General features: G+C 42.3%; 1 protein-coding gene across 14 annotated transcripts in view; it reads right to left on the minus strand.

The window, feature by feature from the left end:
• Positions 1–16,134, minus strand: part of AAK1 (AP2 associated kinase 1) — an 86,694-nt gene that overhangs the window by 45,711 nt on the left and 24,849 nt on the right. For all 14 annotated transcript variants that reach the window (XM_076358953.1, XM_076358941.1, XM_076358942.1 and 11 more), the window contains exons 3-8: positions 14,031–14,149; positions 11,858–11,966; positions 9,530–9,672; positions 4,145–4,266; positions 2,563–2,644; positions 443–575 (exon numbers count right to left, since the gene is read on the minus strand). In XM_076358953.1, coding sequence (XP_076215068.1) covers positions 443–575; positions 2,563–2,644; positions 4,145–4,266; positions 9,530–9,672; positions 11,858–11,966; positions 14,031–14,149 — 708 coding nt within the window. The remainder of the gene's footprint in view (positions 1–442; positions 576–2,562; positions 2,645–4,144; positions 4,267–9,529; positions 9,673–11,857; positions 11,967–14,030; positions 14,150–16,134) is intronic.

The following is a 16,134-nucleotide window of genomic DNA, read 5'->3' on the forward strand; positions in this document are numbered from 1 at the left end:
AGTGGGTTATTTATAAGTCATTTCAGTTCTGTTTCTCAATTCACAGAAGATGAATTCTTATCACTAGTCAAAGTCACTGTGGTTCTTTTCAGTTCCTTATCCAAATAGATTTATTACTGGAGAAATACGTTTCTGCATAAATAGGCTTATTGTGCAAGTTTCTGTAGGACTCTTAAACCAAATGGTTGTCTGTTTTCCTGCCTTTCCACAGAGTTCACTACAGCCTAGCCAAATAGAAATCTCTTTGTCATCATTTCTTTCGAAGAGTGATCTCCTAAGCTACTAAAAGATCACTTAATCCACCCCTGTGTGCAAGCATGTCTCTTAAAATAAGAGAAACACCAACTATTTTACTGTAGGAGCAGGGAACGTAAGAACAAAACACCTATGCTATTTTTTTAGTTCTGCAAAAGTAGATTATACCACTGTCAGACACACTCACGGATGAGGCAGTGCATGTCTTGCGAGTGCCGAGAATTATCTGGAATGGTGAAATTGCCATCACAGATTGCCACCTGACTCTCCCCAAATGGCAAGGTGAAGTAACACAGCTTGTACAGCAAACAGCCAAGGGCCTAGGGAGAGAACAGAGCAAAGGATTTAACAAACTGAAGCAAAGCAGGGAATGGTACAATTCAAATACCATTGTAGATAACAGGGAAAGTGCTTTAGCTTGTTCTACTATAGGGGTCCTGCATGACATCAGGCCTACATTTTAACATCCCTGTGATAGACTTGAAAACAAGCATAGCTATATGGGAAGATAATACATGAAGAGCTCTCCCTCGCTAGGCTGAGATACTGTAATCTGGGGGATCATGTGAGTATCATCACACACACCCCACAGCTCCACATAGTGTAACCCTTCATGTCATTAAACAGGCAAAGCCTGTTTCTGCCACATACTGGAAGGAAAAAGCAAAGTAATAGCAAAAATAAATGGCAACCATCATCCTTAATACATTTATTCTGACAAAGAAAAATCCAAACTGTTTCCAAGCTTAAAGTTCAAACAATCTTTCAGCCGTTATAAATATGTACCAGGGAGAGATCTACAGTAAGTCTGCAGGCTGCTAGGTTATATCACCCTTCCATCTATTTCCGTGCTGCTTTTGACAGCAAGAACCACCACCTATTTCAAAAGAAAATACAAGTTTTGCACAAAGGGCTAATTATGAAACACTCCCACCATCTCAGAGGGGAGAGGGGGAAACATTTCCTAATCCTAAGCAACTCCTCATCAGCTTATATCTTTTGTCATAGAATTTCACAACTAAATTGCACTCTAGTTTAAAATAACCTCCATGAGATTTAAGGAAAGGGAGGTTAGAAGCAGGACAAGCGCTGCAACAGACCTTGAAGTCGAGGCCCCACTGTGCACACCACCACACGCTCGTTTGGAAACGCTCAGCGGGTCACTAGAACAGAATTCCTTCCATGCCAGGAAGAGGAGAGCCATTCCAGCCTTTGGGTCTCCGCCTCTCCACATTATCACAGGAAGGAGTGCAAATCCTAGGTTCTCCTCTGGCTGCCTTTGAGGCCCTCACAGTCCTTCCATGCTGTTACAGCTGTGACCTTCCCTCTCCAGGTCTCTAACACCAAGGTGAGCGACCCGGCACTGGTACACGGCCCAGTTCTACAAACCTCCTGCTGAACTCAGCAGAGCAAGAGCCCCACAGGAGCTGCTGCATTCCTGACTCCGAGCCGAGCTCACAGAGAGGACAGAGAACTCTTCCCAGCAGATGTCACGCCAGCAATTTTCCCTCTTGTATATGCAGATGCAGAGCTATTGAGGATACATTAAAACTCTCCTTATACTGCTTCTGCCTTGTTACTTCCTAGCTCAGGGCTTCAGAAACCATACAAACATGCTCTGAATTAGCATTTTAAACACATCCCATTTGCTGAATCGCCACTACGCTACAAACAGCACAGACTTTTTTTCATCTCCATCCCAACTGCAGGGAAGCCTTCCATCCTTGCTCAGGTTAGCCAGTAATGGATTACACCACAGTTGCATTTTGCTCTCAACATGAAAAGCATGGCAAGATTGCACTGATCATTAGAAACAGCAGTGCAAAAGCTTGGTGTTTGGCCAGGTTTGACAACTCGGACCTGCATTACACTGTCCAGGATAAGCATACTGTTTCTCCTGGGGGAAGGTCTATTTTCTCAGTTTTCTACTAAATTCTGACCGGTAACGTTGATTTCACGTGCTTGCAACCCAACTAAGGCACATGAAGTCACAATACTCTGAATTTTCTGGTTTAACTCTTAAGATACGAAATCAGGTTTGCACCGTTCAACCCTGTAATTTCATACATCTCTAAACTAAAACCACATGGGAGGTAGCATGCAAAGAAGCCTGCATGTTTTTATCCACAAGCCACCCTGCCTAGCAGTAACTCATCAGAAATGTCAAGCAGAGGAACTCTTTATTCAGAAACTGTTCAGTCTCTTATGGAAACCAGGTTAGGCCCAGCCAGAAAGTTACCCTGTCATTATGGTAATGAAAGCAAGCTGCAGTCTGGTTGTATGATGTTAAGCAGTTTTTATACGTACCCATATGTCTGCTTTTGTAGTAATAAGTTTGCCACTATACAGGTTGACCATTTCTGGTGCTCTATAGGATAACGTAGTGTACCTGTAGCAGAAAGATCTATCAGTGAGTTCGAAATGGATATCAGGGGCATTTTCACAATGTCACATTTTCAAGTAATTCAAAAGTCACTCTTTCCCTATTCATTTTAGGGAAAGGGATACTAAAGAAGACAATCTATTGGAAAAATTTTTTAACAACAGTATCTGCTCCATAACTCTAACAATAAAATACTAACTACTGCAAGCTGCCCTGTGAAACCAAAGCAGTAACCAAGATCCTTTCTAAAGCGAGCAATTTACTCACAAAACAGTACAGTCATTTTAAGAACTAGAACAGAAATATTCAAGGATTCAGAGTACTAACAAGGTCAGTAGTCAAATGTCCTCTGCAACGTCCTCACTGCTGGGGCTTTGGCCAACTGTATTACAAAGATTGTAACCGGATACGTGGCTCCTAATAAATAGACTTCCATAGCAGGACTCCTGCTCAGAGTCATTGTAAATAAGGGAAAGGTTATTTCATATCTCAAACTATAGCTAGAATCTGCCTCATTTTAACAAATCACTACAAACAGAAAAGCTGGAAACTGCGCCATGGGTTAAGAGACTCTTATGATAAGATTTCCTATCAGTAGGTCTATAATTTCTGCTGTGGCACCTTGCATGCTATTTACCTTGATCACAAGAAAGCACTGCTAAAGGCAAAGTTTTTGTAGACTTGTTAATAAGTGTACAAATAGGGCATTCCAAAAGGGACTGCAAAGCCGGAGTAGGAGCGTTCTGAGAACTTCAGTCGTTTAAACAAGTCTAGGAAATCCATACAGGTGTAATTGAATCCTAACAAAAAGGAGGCATTTGCACACATTTCTAACATGCTGTTTTCTAGCCAGAATATTGTATTAACAGAATTGGAAAGTCTGCAGCAGTGATGTTGCTAAAACTAAAGCAGGACCAAGGACCTAGAGTCTGCTCCATTCCTGATCTAGGTCCTACTGAACTGCCACCTAAGTTCCCTTTTTAAAAGCATCAAGGTGCACCTAGTTGCTACCACTATAGCTGGTTGTGCATGGGGCAAGAGAAGGAGCCAGATTAAACACCTCAAGGTCCTTATGTTTTTGTATGAAGAGCTGAGGAGTTAGGCCACGCATTCCCTTAGTCACTGCAAGGATTTATGATGAGTGGCTCATGGAGGACAGGGATTTTGTCATCTGCTGTACTGCAGTTCAAAGAAGCCAAGATAGATGAGGGACAGAGATAGACTGACCCCTTACATAACAGAACATGTCACCACCTCGTCAAGGTGGGCAACTTCTCTGCATTAGTACGCTCAGTCTTTCAGGTCTAAAGCAATTACCTCAAGCTCAATTTATTGTTTCACCTTCCCCCAGGCGCTTATTTACCTGCAGCAGACACTTCTATGCAGCAGCATCCAATCTGCTGCAACAGGCCTGAGTAAAATTTAGTCCCAGTACAAGGGAAAAAAAAAAAAAATCACCCTTCATATACAAACTATGTTCAAGTTGAAAAGGAAAAGCACACTTACTTTTTGATCTCCTCCTCCACCGCGTTCACCCCTTCTGTTTGAGGGTTCTGGAATTTGTTAGTAGCACTTCCAAAGTCACACAGGACATAGTGGCCACGATCGTGCAGCAGGATGTTTTCAACCTATGAGCATCACAGGCAAATACAGAATCACTCAGACAAAAAAACCATTTGTTTTCTTTAGATGAGCCAGGGTTTTTAGTGTCTGAAGACATATCAGACACGTCTGACATAAAAGCATAACATGACAGCAAAGAAAATATGCATCAAATCTCTTGTCACATCTCCTAAAATAGAAGTCAAATTATGGAAGCATAGTCGTAACACTGCCTTCCATCCTTTCTCCTTAGTAGAGACAAGGTGATGTGCTTGCAAAAGACTACTATGTGCTTCAGGACAAGAACTGCGTCCCGGTGTCTTTAGTACTCAACTTCCTTGAGCTACTATAACCCACAGTCTGGCATCTGAATTTGGGACAGCTAATACAAGCTGTCCACAGCTTTATAAAGAGCTATACTCCCTCGCTGTCTAGTGGGGCAGAGAGGGGGCAAATGGATGACAGCACACACACTTCTGTACTTTATGAAATTATAATACACCTCCAGTTCTTTGCCTGCATTTCACCTGACACTTCAGGTCTCATTCAAAACAAACCTCAGCTTATGCTCACACTTTAGTTGCTCGTTACCAGAATGTGTTGGGTACTCCACACTCCCTAAACAGTGGCTGTATCAGCAGAGGTTCCTCCAGGCTGCTGAGAAGATGACCCCTTTCTCTGAAATATTATTTGGTAGCTTGAATCAGACAACTGAAACAAATGCTGAAACAAACACCTGGGATAGTTAAAAAAAAAAAATAAACAAAATCAGCAAAGTCACTGCCTTTCCCCTAAACACACTTAATCATGCATTAACAAAAATCGAGCTTGCGTCCACCTAAAAAGCTGTCTAAATGTTACAACATGGACATAAGATGTGGAAAAACCTGGGTTCAGTTCTTTGCTTTGGCAGAGCATCCCTGTATTCCAGTTCCTCATCTGTACAGTGGCATTAACAGCATGTTCTCTCAAGGGAACATGCACAATTTTTAATGTATTTATCTTCAATCAATGTCAAATGCTCAGATACAACGAGATAAAACATACTGCTCATATATTTCAAAAAAAATCACCATATAAGTGTTTGCTAACAAAACCTTTTGGAAGTAGACCTCCCCATCAAGGATGATCTTTACAAGAAGGAAAGAAAAAGAAGGAGTCAGCATTTTAAGCATCAGAAAACGCAGCCAAATTAGAGCAGCTGAGGAGGGAAACGCTGGCTTGAAACCAAGGGTTAAACAACACCCCTTCCCCCCTCTGCTATCCATCTGCTTTGAATAAAGCATTGCACACAGATGTTCTCCCTAGCAGATCAACACTGACAGCGTTATTCCCTATTCCCTGCAAATACTCAAACATTTCCAGAAGGGTCCTTCTACTTTATCTGGCTGAGAAGTCTGAGGTGACTTCTCACTGAAACATCCTGCAAGTTTTGTTAGACATCAGCACTGGACTTTCTAGCAACGAGGCTTGTTCAGTAACTTCCAGAAAAAGAAAAATAAAAAAATACAGCAAAACAAAGTACCTGAATTACTGCTACTGACTGCCAGGCCAGAGAAAACAGTCTTTTAAAAAGAGTACGAAGGTGTCTTCTTCCAGTCAAACACTCAGAAAGCTGCAATCCTGTTTTCAGCACTGCTGAGAGCTTACAACTCTGGCTGCAGTCTTTGACATGCCCAACACTTACAAAGTCAGATTTAGACGCCAAACAAAAATCTTTAAGGGAAACTATGAATTGCCTTAAGTTTTGTTAGTTACAGAATGTAGCTAGCTTCTGTCTCTGCTCTCTGAAACAAATGCCTTTGCTAAAACCAGAAGTAAAGTCGTAAAAACACTGCACAGACACAGACTGGCAAGGGATAAGAAGTAAGGCTTTCTTTAACTAGCAACATCAACACACATTATCCTCTTATGAGCGCACTGGCTTCTAAGGCTGGTATTTCTAAGTTCAGGTAGCAATTTGGGAGGGATGCACAACCAAGGTACACTTTCTGACTGCTTTCCAGCGCCTTCAGGTCTCTTTAGAGATGTTTCAACTTCCCTTCCTCCCCTGGCACCATTCACTATTTACCTCTAAAAGCTTGTTTAGTATTTCATAGCAAAGAAATTAATGCAACGTGACATCTAAGAGCGCTAACTGATTTTGGCACAGGCGTATTCTTAAGGTGGTCAATACAAGGGTTTACCATTACAGGACTGAACAATTTTACATATCACACACTGAACACAGATCCGTCCAAACAAATTCCAGGGCAAGACTTGGCATTACAAAGAAGGGTGATGGAAGAAGGCACAGAGATAACAGCAGCACAACGTGACTGTCTTATCACACCACAGAGAAGTGCAGCACTGGGAGGCCTCCTGCTAAAATGAAAGCAGAAGAAACTAAATCCTTAACATGAGAGCACAACCTTCTGGTAATTTCAGAAAGTAGGGAAAGGAAAGGATAAAGATGTTTTGATCAACAGCATCCTCTGGGTTGACTGACACAGTATTTTGCTGTATCCTGCTGTGTGTCTACTACAAGAAAATTCAGCCACTCATCTGCAAGCCAGTCATCTATTCCTGGAACCAGATGGGTTCAGACTAGCAGAAGCATCACAGGTAGAAGTGGGAGACCTCTCACTGCAGAAAGCTCCAAGCTGTAGAAATCAAAGTTGGCTCTAAGCTGGTGCTTTGAACAGCATGCGTTATAGGATGTGAGACCGGAAAGACAAGGTTCAATATAAAACAGGTTATGCAAACAACTACCACTAGGTATAGGGTAGTTGTGTAAATCAATATCATCAGCCCTAGATAGATTTTCCCCTCCCTCCACCTCACTAAACCCTACTCCTCTGGGATCTGACAGTTATAGTTTCTCTGCCCAGATTCCAACTTAGAAGCAGAGTCTTCACAGCCAGGGTAACATAACAGATAGCCATAAGAAGGTTTGGCCATTTGTTCTTCGCTGTTAAAAGGCCTAACCTAAGGCTATAGGAAGTGTTCTTACTCCAGAGAGGAGAACAAAAATAAACTTTTTAGGGAATGCCCTGCAGCAGCAATGGCCTATGAAACCTGAGGGCAAGGAAAGTATCTGCAAGAACAAGCAAAGGTGACCATGCAAGGCAAGCCTACTGCCAGTAGGCTTACACTGCCTCTACAGGGGTTCTAACTAGGGCAGAGGCAGCACATGAGGGGCTTCCTAATTTTTAGGAAGTAGCAGCATCAACATACGCCTGTTCTTCTGGCAGTCAGTCAAAGCACACGAAACTAAACATCACACCTTGTACAGCACATCATGCAGCTGTAAGCACACAGGGACAGACTGACACAGCACCTGAGAGTTAACCATCAGATCAGGAAGGAAAACCTTAATAAGCAAACATACTATCTTTTTTGTGGCCTTTATTCGCAGTGAGATGTCCACTTGTGCTATAGGCACGCTGCTTAAAGGTGCTGTTGTCCCCAGCTGTTGGTCACTTCCCACCAGTTGGAGACTGTGCCAGCAGGAGGTTGTTCTGCTTCAGGCAAAGCCTGTTGGGTTAAGTCAAAAAATCACAGCCACAGGCCGCTGAAACTAATCCAGCTGCGTGTGTCTGAAAGGGCTTGAAGACTATTCACACAATCCTTTCTGCTGGCAGAGCTCTCTGGGCAGGAACCTCCAGTGTTAGAGCAACATCAAATAGCTGGAAGGCAAAAAAAGCCTCCAATCTCCATGCAGCTGTCTGCAAAGTCAACATCTGCCCACTCTTCAACAGGTTTATGTTCACCCCAACAAAACACCTACACAATGGATGCCTTTCCTTACACTCAGAACTTGTACAAAAAAATCTTCTGGCACTTAATCTCTCTTGGAATTGCAGCTCCCCCTTAGCATTATTAAATTTGAACTCAAATAAAGTCAAAACATATCTAAATCAATCATTCTGTGTTAGTACTTAGATCCCCACTTGTGACTGGAGCTCCAGAGGTCGTCATGACAGAAATAATACAATATTCAACGGGGAAACACGTCTCGGAGCAGAGAAGAGCCAACTCTCTGACCTTGGGCACAGCTTACCAACCAAGAGCCAGGCCTTGCAAAAACTTTACTGATCTAAACACGCAGTAGTGAGCTGGACATCAGACCGTAACAGTCCATTTCAATTGCAACTCAGTGTAGAAAGTAACACTCAAGATCAACTTACTAATCCATCACAGATGTCCCAGAATTTATTCACATGCCACACAATGAGTTTGTTCTTTATAAAAAACCCCAGGGATTCACCAAAAAGGTGACAGCAGGGGTTAACAGCAACTGTAGAGGTTCCTGTTCCTAAGCCTCATCCTCCCACACCAGTCTTTCTTGCCTACACAAAGACCTGCAAGATGCCCACAGTCCTTAACAGCTTTAAATCCAGGCCTCAAATTTATGACTCCACCCGTTTCACTCTAGGAAAAACAGATGTCAGACTTGTTTCACATATTCAAACTGACTGAGCAGTGGGGTCACAATCATTTGAAACATGCTCAAGCATACCAAACCGTGAGGACTTTTTTCCCCTGGGCTACCTGGCTCTTGTTGGCACACATGGCATCTTTTGCTCCTCTAAAACAATGGCCAGCGGCACAAAACAAACACCTGTTGAGGGCTCTGAAAACAGAACCTGACCCACAAAGCACATCTGAATTTCAAATGTACACAGCCTCCTTGGCTGAATATATTATTCAGACATTTTATGAGCTAGTTGAGAGGAAAGGGTATGTCTTTCTGTTTGTTTTTTGATTATAGGCATGGGACTTTTCAAAAGCTCTCCCCGCTGGCCTAGCTCTGTTCCCAGCTAAGCACACAGAGTTTTAAAACGCACTTTCATGGTCAACAGAGAGTTAGAGGCCAGTTTCAAAAGCTTCTAACGACTCCTGCCCCAAGGCCAACATCTCTGGATCCTTTTAATGTGGGTCTAGGAAACAAATTTACAGCATGCTTTTTGTGGACCACCTTATAACATCAATAGTATTTCAGGTGGTAGAAAGTCACTGTGAATAATTCATCAGCTAGATTCCGGCACATCTCCTGTGCAAAACAGAATTATTCACAAACATTTGTGTTTTTTAAGTAGATCTATAGATGGTAAACATATGGTAAGCAGCAATGAGAGGCTCATTTCTTTTTTTATCTTCCAATAGAGAGAGGTATTCGTGCCCACTTCTCCTCATTACTAACAACAGAAACACAGTATCGGGATTCAAAGCCTTGGCGTAGGCAGCAAACAGACATGTTAAGGAGGATGCACGCTCCCTGCTGTATTACCAGAGTCCACAACTCACCTTCAAATCCCTGTGGATTATTGGCGTTTTACACTGATGCAACCTGGCTACAGCTTCACAGGTGTCACAGAAGATCTGCAGGACCTCATTCTCCGTGAACCCTGTCTGCAGGCGTTGGTTCATGAGGTTCACCACTTGACCTCCTGAGGAGAAACAAACACCAAGAATCAGAGCAGGTATGCAAAATGAGGTCTGGCCTGGTCTAAGCCCCAGTCCTACCAAGCATACCTTGTCTTGGTCAGCTCCTCATCAAACTGTGGCTGTACAGTCAGCGCACAAGAAGTTCATGAGTTCAAATTCAAAATTCGCACCAAGCCTTCCCCAGGGGCTTTTTGCAGTCTGCTTACTCATCTTCTTTCATTCTCTTTCCCTTGCCTAAATCCCCGGGGGTTTTGTATATCTGCCAGCAGGCGTTACATCTCATCTTGTCTGAACGATGCTTCAAGAGCAACAAGTTAGCCTCTAAGGCCCACATTTACCCGGCTGTATTAACACTCAAATGTAATTCTGACTAAGCCGCATCTTTTTCTTTCTTCTTCAAAATAAGACTTTTTTGTCAGACTAAAGGAATAAAAGGCTGAATTTGAGGCACCCACAGTCCACAAAATAGTTTGCCACATGTAAGCAAGAGGAGGGAGAAAGGGAGACACTCAAAAAACCCATACGCTACTAAGTGGCTTGGCTAAAGTCATAGACTGGCAAAAAAAAATTAAAAAGCCGTCTGTAACAAGGGAAAGTCCAGACAAACAAAAGCAAGTTTTCATGAATGAGTCCTGAATTTGCCTCAACTTTGAGGTTTTGTTGCTGTCAAGGCCTTTCCAAAACAATCCACACAGAGGTTCTTCCCCCCTCAAAACACCCTATATACACAGAGAAAAAAAATCCTTTCTGAACCTTTGGCAAAGCAAAACTGTATCATTTCACATCACAAAACTTTATTTTCATGGTACAAAAGAAAAGCTCAGCTTAATAAATAGTACAGCTGTGAACATTTTGCACTCAAAGTGAGTGCAGTTCTGTACACAAAGACACACTGATTTGGTTTGGAAGCTGTTTGACACAAAAGGAAAGTAGCAAGGGAAAATCCAACATATTAACAGCAATTCCTGTGCTTCAGTCTGAATGTTGGAGACAGAGGCAGGCGTGTGCCGAGCAGAGCATCTGGCAGAAGCAAGTCACATGAGAAATACCACCTTGCAAATCTCCTCCTTTCAGATGGAAGAAAACACCTTAGAAAGATGGATTTTACTTCATCAGCCCAAGATTTGGCACGGGGGGAGGCTAATGCAGCTGGAGGGAGTGCATTCTGAATTGCTATGGTTTGCACTTCCCTCCACAGTGGGGTCTGCAACGTGGAGCTGAGTATGGATTTACTAGCACCTGCCAGGCCTACTTCTCACAACACTCCTTGCGAGAGCTGTCAGAGAATTTATGTAATAATTCCTTCAGCAAAGCTACACATTAAGGTTCTTCCTTTTACCAGCAAACAAACCCAACGCAAGTTAGTCAAGATTCCTACATCAAAACGAAGCAGCAAAAAGGGCATGACAGAACAGAAAGCTGTACCGTATATGTTTGAAGGCATTTTGGCACCTAGTTGTTCTTTCTACAATGCACCCGGCTTCAGTTAAAAGCCAGAGAGTCCCAAGAATACCTATTTCCATCAGCTGCCACCATCCAAAACAGCCACAGACTTCTGAAGTCACCTGGCCAAAACGTTATTTTTGCTTAACACTATTCTTGTGAGAGGCATTTGAGCACAGCACATGCGTCATTTTCCAAACACCACATCCTAGCCACAAGAGATCAAAGCTCTGGGACAGCTGGAAAAGACTGGAAGAGCCTGTCTGGCTAGAGACAGCCAAGCAAAAAGGTCAGAGGTAAAAGGAATACTTTCAAGCTTCTTCCAGAACAATCCTAAGTCAGGCTGAAGTGGAAAAAGCTTGCAATATGACATAAAGTGAAGAAGAATTTCATTCCACAGCCTGGCAGCTTTAGAAGAGCCACTTCTTCGTGGACCAGCCTACAGAAAATAGCAATATATATTTAAGGGTTCTCCTTCACAACAGGAAGGATCTAGGACCACCCCGGGCAGGGGCAAAGGTGGTACGAGTCCCATTAACAGGGTCAACATAGCCTCACAAATCACCCACTTCTCCACACTTAGTTTTGGGTTTGCTTTGTTCAGAACGGTTCCTTGGTAGCCAAGGAAAGTCCAGGCCTAGGAACAGGTTTGTTTTTTTTAAAAGAAAGATGTTGTGCAAGTTTCCTGTAAGCGCCAAAAAGGGACAAATCTACCAATGAACAATACATTGAGCCCACACTCACCTCGACAGAAGTCCATTAGTATCAGCACTTCCCACACGTCGCCGCTGCTTACTGAGTTTATACTGGAATCAATGTATCCGACAATGTTCTTGTGGCCAGATAGGTCCCGCTGTAAGATAAATAAATTCGAAGCATAAACCAGCCATATAGAGTTAGCAACATTTTAATCTGGCTCCTCTACACTGAACAGCTTTCCTAGCTCTTCCTCTATATAGGCACAAGTTTCTGTCACTTTGGATTAATCGTCATGCAAAACTTGAACAAACCTGAGGTCTGTCTCTGCCCGTTTTCTTCCCAGAAGGATTTGAGACAAACAGCAGAGAAACAGCTAATCTGACGAACTAACTTGTTCAGGGTTCGGTCCAGATTTTTGCATGTTCCCTTAGATGGCCCAGGCCCAGCTACCTGGAGCTGCTCCTCCTTTATGTAGAGGGGAGAACAAGGCAGATGTTTTGTCGTGGCCACGCACAGTACATGTTGTGCTTACTTTTCTGATCTCCTTCCACTCTTCTGCTAGCAAATAGTATTTCAGATCTTCACATGCTCAAAAAAAACCACTAAGGTAATAAAATAAATTTTAACCTTGCTTTTAGAAGTACCTTATTTTAAGTAACTCAATGGATTAAAGCACAAGTTCTCATATCAATGACTTATCCATGACATATGCTAAACCTGCAGGGAAAAGTCATGTCTTTGGGACCGCCAGCTTCACACACACTCCCAGGTGTGATCGCCAGTCCAGCTCCATGTTCAGCCTCACCAGTAAAAGAAATCAAAGATTCTGCTGGCCACATTCTGCTGTAATGCTGTACGGTTGCAAAAAGTGCAGTTAAGTTTAAAACACTTCTTTATTGCCCAAAAGCTAGGAAAGAAGAAAATATTTCCTTTTAGTGACGTACTGGTTCTTCAGGACAAAGATTAGTGCTTATGATAAGATTCAGTTCAGGAGCAAGTGGACCTGCTGAGTAAGAAGGATATTTCTCGGTCTGTTTCCAGGTTAGCCACACATTTCAAAGAGGTACCAAAGACACGGAGACAACTGGAAAGCACCAGCAGGTAAAATCCAAGTAAACAAGCTTTGTGAGCACAGCTAAAACCTTTGATGTAAGATCTAATCTCAACTTTTCCCATGTAGCGTTAGCTACGGTAATGACAAAGCATGCCCAAAAGCTTCACTGCACTATCGCACAAACTCCAGAAGTTAACTTTAAACGTATTAACCTAACTAAAGGCTACTTCAAAAAACACCCAGAATTGCTACAGGTAAAAGCTTCTGATATGAAGATCATTTACCCCAAACCTATACCTCGTGTTGTAAATTAGCAGAATGAAGATTTTATATTTCCTTCCCCACCTTGCAGTTCCTTTAAATGATCATCGATATCTTTGAATACAACTTCAAAAGTGGCACTTCCCATGTTTACCAGGCTCCAAACAAGACTAAGCAAATCTATTTGGATCATCTCAATTTCTTCTTTGTTTAGAGACGCTAAGTTTAAAACAGCTATTAAAAATAGCTATCCTATCATATAACTCCTTGTATCCAATAATCTCAAGAAATATCCCAGTGCTTATTATAAACACTTCCCTGTTTCAAAACCCCACAAATATGGTTTTTAATCTATCAACCTCACCAATACAGAGATAGCCTTCATCCCAACCCAAAAGATTAGAAGCTGTTGTGATACAGATTCATCTCAGGATGGAGGTCTTCCATTCATGCACTGATTTGAGTTCGGAGACGGTTACATCAGAATCATCAGCCTTTTCTGATGAAGTCTAAAAGGCTGAAGACTTCAGCCCTGAAGATTGTTGGGCTTTGAAGTCTAACACCCCCAACAATGCTCACCTTTTCAGCTCTTCCCTTTCCCATTAAGTCATGGGGTTGACATAGGAGTTTTTTTCCTCCCCTCATTTTCCTGAGATTCCCTCTGCTTTTTCAGCTCCTACATTTTTCTTGTCCACTGAAACTATTTACATTTTAAATAATTCAATACAAGATTTTCATATAGTCGCATAACTCCAGAAGTTAGCAAACTCTCTTTCTTTTGGAAAGACCTAAGAAAACCCACAGTTTGCAACGTGATGCTACACAGATCACAGGCAGAAGGTGACCAGGCTCTCACACCATTCCACTCCCAGTCTGGGGCCCCAACACAAAGCGGTGACTTACCATGATTTGGATTTCTCTTTTGCAGACTTGCAAGTCATACTCATTATTGACGTACATCCGCTTCAGGGCACATTTCATCCCATTGTTAGTCCTCACAAGAAACACTATCGCAAATCCACCTGTGGAAGACATAAAATCACCCTATTATTAACAAAGACACCTCTTGGTCCTTGCTTCCAACCCTGTCCCTGCCTCCATCTGCCTTCAGAGTACAGTCAGAAGAGGGAGGGCACTCAGCAGCTACCAACAGAGCACGGTGGGAGCACCCCTTACATGTGCTTAGCTCCAGAGCTTCCAACTCTGCCTAGACAGTTATTTCTGGGAACTAAAAGGAATCCAAGGGGGCAAATCTTCAATTAATGGAAGCGAAGTTAACATTTAACATCTCCATAAAAACAAGCAATTACACCGGTTACTTGTCCTGCCAGAGTGTCCTTCATTGCCCATAATCTTCTTCATAATTTCCATTATGAAGAAGAAAGCTGGAGTATAAACAGCAACGTTGACTTGGACAGAAATCAGAGCTACAGATCACCCACCGAATTACTACAGACCTACACTTAAAAGGCTTCCCAAGTTTTGAAGCATCTAAGTTACATTACAAAGCTGATTTGTGCAAGAAGCAGAAGAAACCCATCTCCCACACATGGTTTGATGTTAGTGCTTTTAAAAAAGGACAGAAGAACAAAGGGGGGGGGGGAACAGACAAAAAAACCCCACCACAATTCATTTTGTAGTCATTGCTATAGTAAAGTCAGGACTCCCAGGACATACTTGACTTGTTTAGGATGAAAGTCTTTCATCTCTGTTACCAATGCATCAAAATATATGGGTTTTACATTTTTAGTCCTCGACAAAAATAGGAAGCTGATAGGATGGAGGTATATAGGCATCAAAGTTTCGCACCTGGCTGCCAGAGATCAGAATGAATCAGAACAAAGAGTCGCACAGATCCAAGTAGCCAAGAAGTGCTGCACAACGGTAAAAAGGGAAGCACAACGACACTGTCGATGCCACAACCTAACAGCACTTCATTTGCTCTCCATTACCTTACATTACAGCACACGTTTCTTTTATGCTTAAGGATTTCTAAAGAATCAGCTCAATAGTAAGTTATGATTCGGTGCTGCTGTAGCCTTCAGAAGTCCCACGACACCAAGAGCTGTAGTTACACACTGTAAAAAGCTAGTCACATCCCAAAGAATTCTCAAAGTTTGAGCCCTTTGGTGAATCCCATTCTTTACAAGCTGCCAGAAACTACCAGATCAACAATACATATATAGTTACATTTGACATGCTTGTACATAATTACTAATCGTTATTTGGCACTTAAATGAGTTCCTCCCCACCATGCAAAATGTGACAAGCAAGACAGCCACATTTGGGTAAAATTTAGTGTTAGAATAGGTTGCATTTGACAACTCCAGTCTTGCAACGACTGGTGCTTACAAGCTGTTAACAAACCAAACACCACAGCCAAAAGGCCCACTGAAGCTTTTAGTAAAACTGGGATTTATTTTTACTAAGAAAAGATTGAAAAAGAGCAAATGATCAAACAACGCTGCTATGTTCAAAGTATAACCCTCCCCATTTGTTATCAAACAGCTTTCATGGCACCCATTACAGCCCATCTTCCAAAACAGCCACAGAAGAGTTACCCATGCAAATAACATGCCTGTCAGCACCAGAGCTGTTAAACAAAAAAAAATCTCTCTTAGCATGCAAACCCCTTAGTTTTGCACACCATAGTATGTCATAGGAACTAGACCGATCGGGTTTTCCAAGGAAGCCCCATTGACTTTTAGTAGCAGAACTAATGCGTAGCAGCCCCAGAGAAGTTACAAAAAGGTGCAACAGAAAGAAGGAGGAAAAATAAATAAATAAATAAAAAAGAAAGAAGGAAAAAAAAAAAGTGTCAAGACTTCATTTACAGGTCTTAAAAACTACAACCAGGCTGCAAAATGGATATTCAAATTCAGAAAAATGGGACATGGCCCTGGGATACAGCAAGCCATACAGATGCTGCTCACTCCTGCCAGAGAGGGTTTTAAAACCCTTGCAGTTCTGGAGGGCCTCATTTCTTCATAGCGCTCAGATTCAGACA

The sequence above is a fragment of the Aptenodytes patagonicus genome, chromosome 24, assembly GCF_965638725.1.
Source record: "Aptenodytes patagonicus chromosome 24, bAptPat1.pri.cur, whole genome shotgun sequence".
Classification (NCBI taxonomy): domain Eukaryota; kingdom Metazoa; phylum Chordata; class Aves; order Sphenisciformes; family Spheniscidae; genus Aptenodytes; species Aptenodytes patagonicus.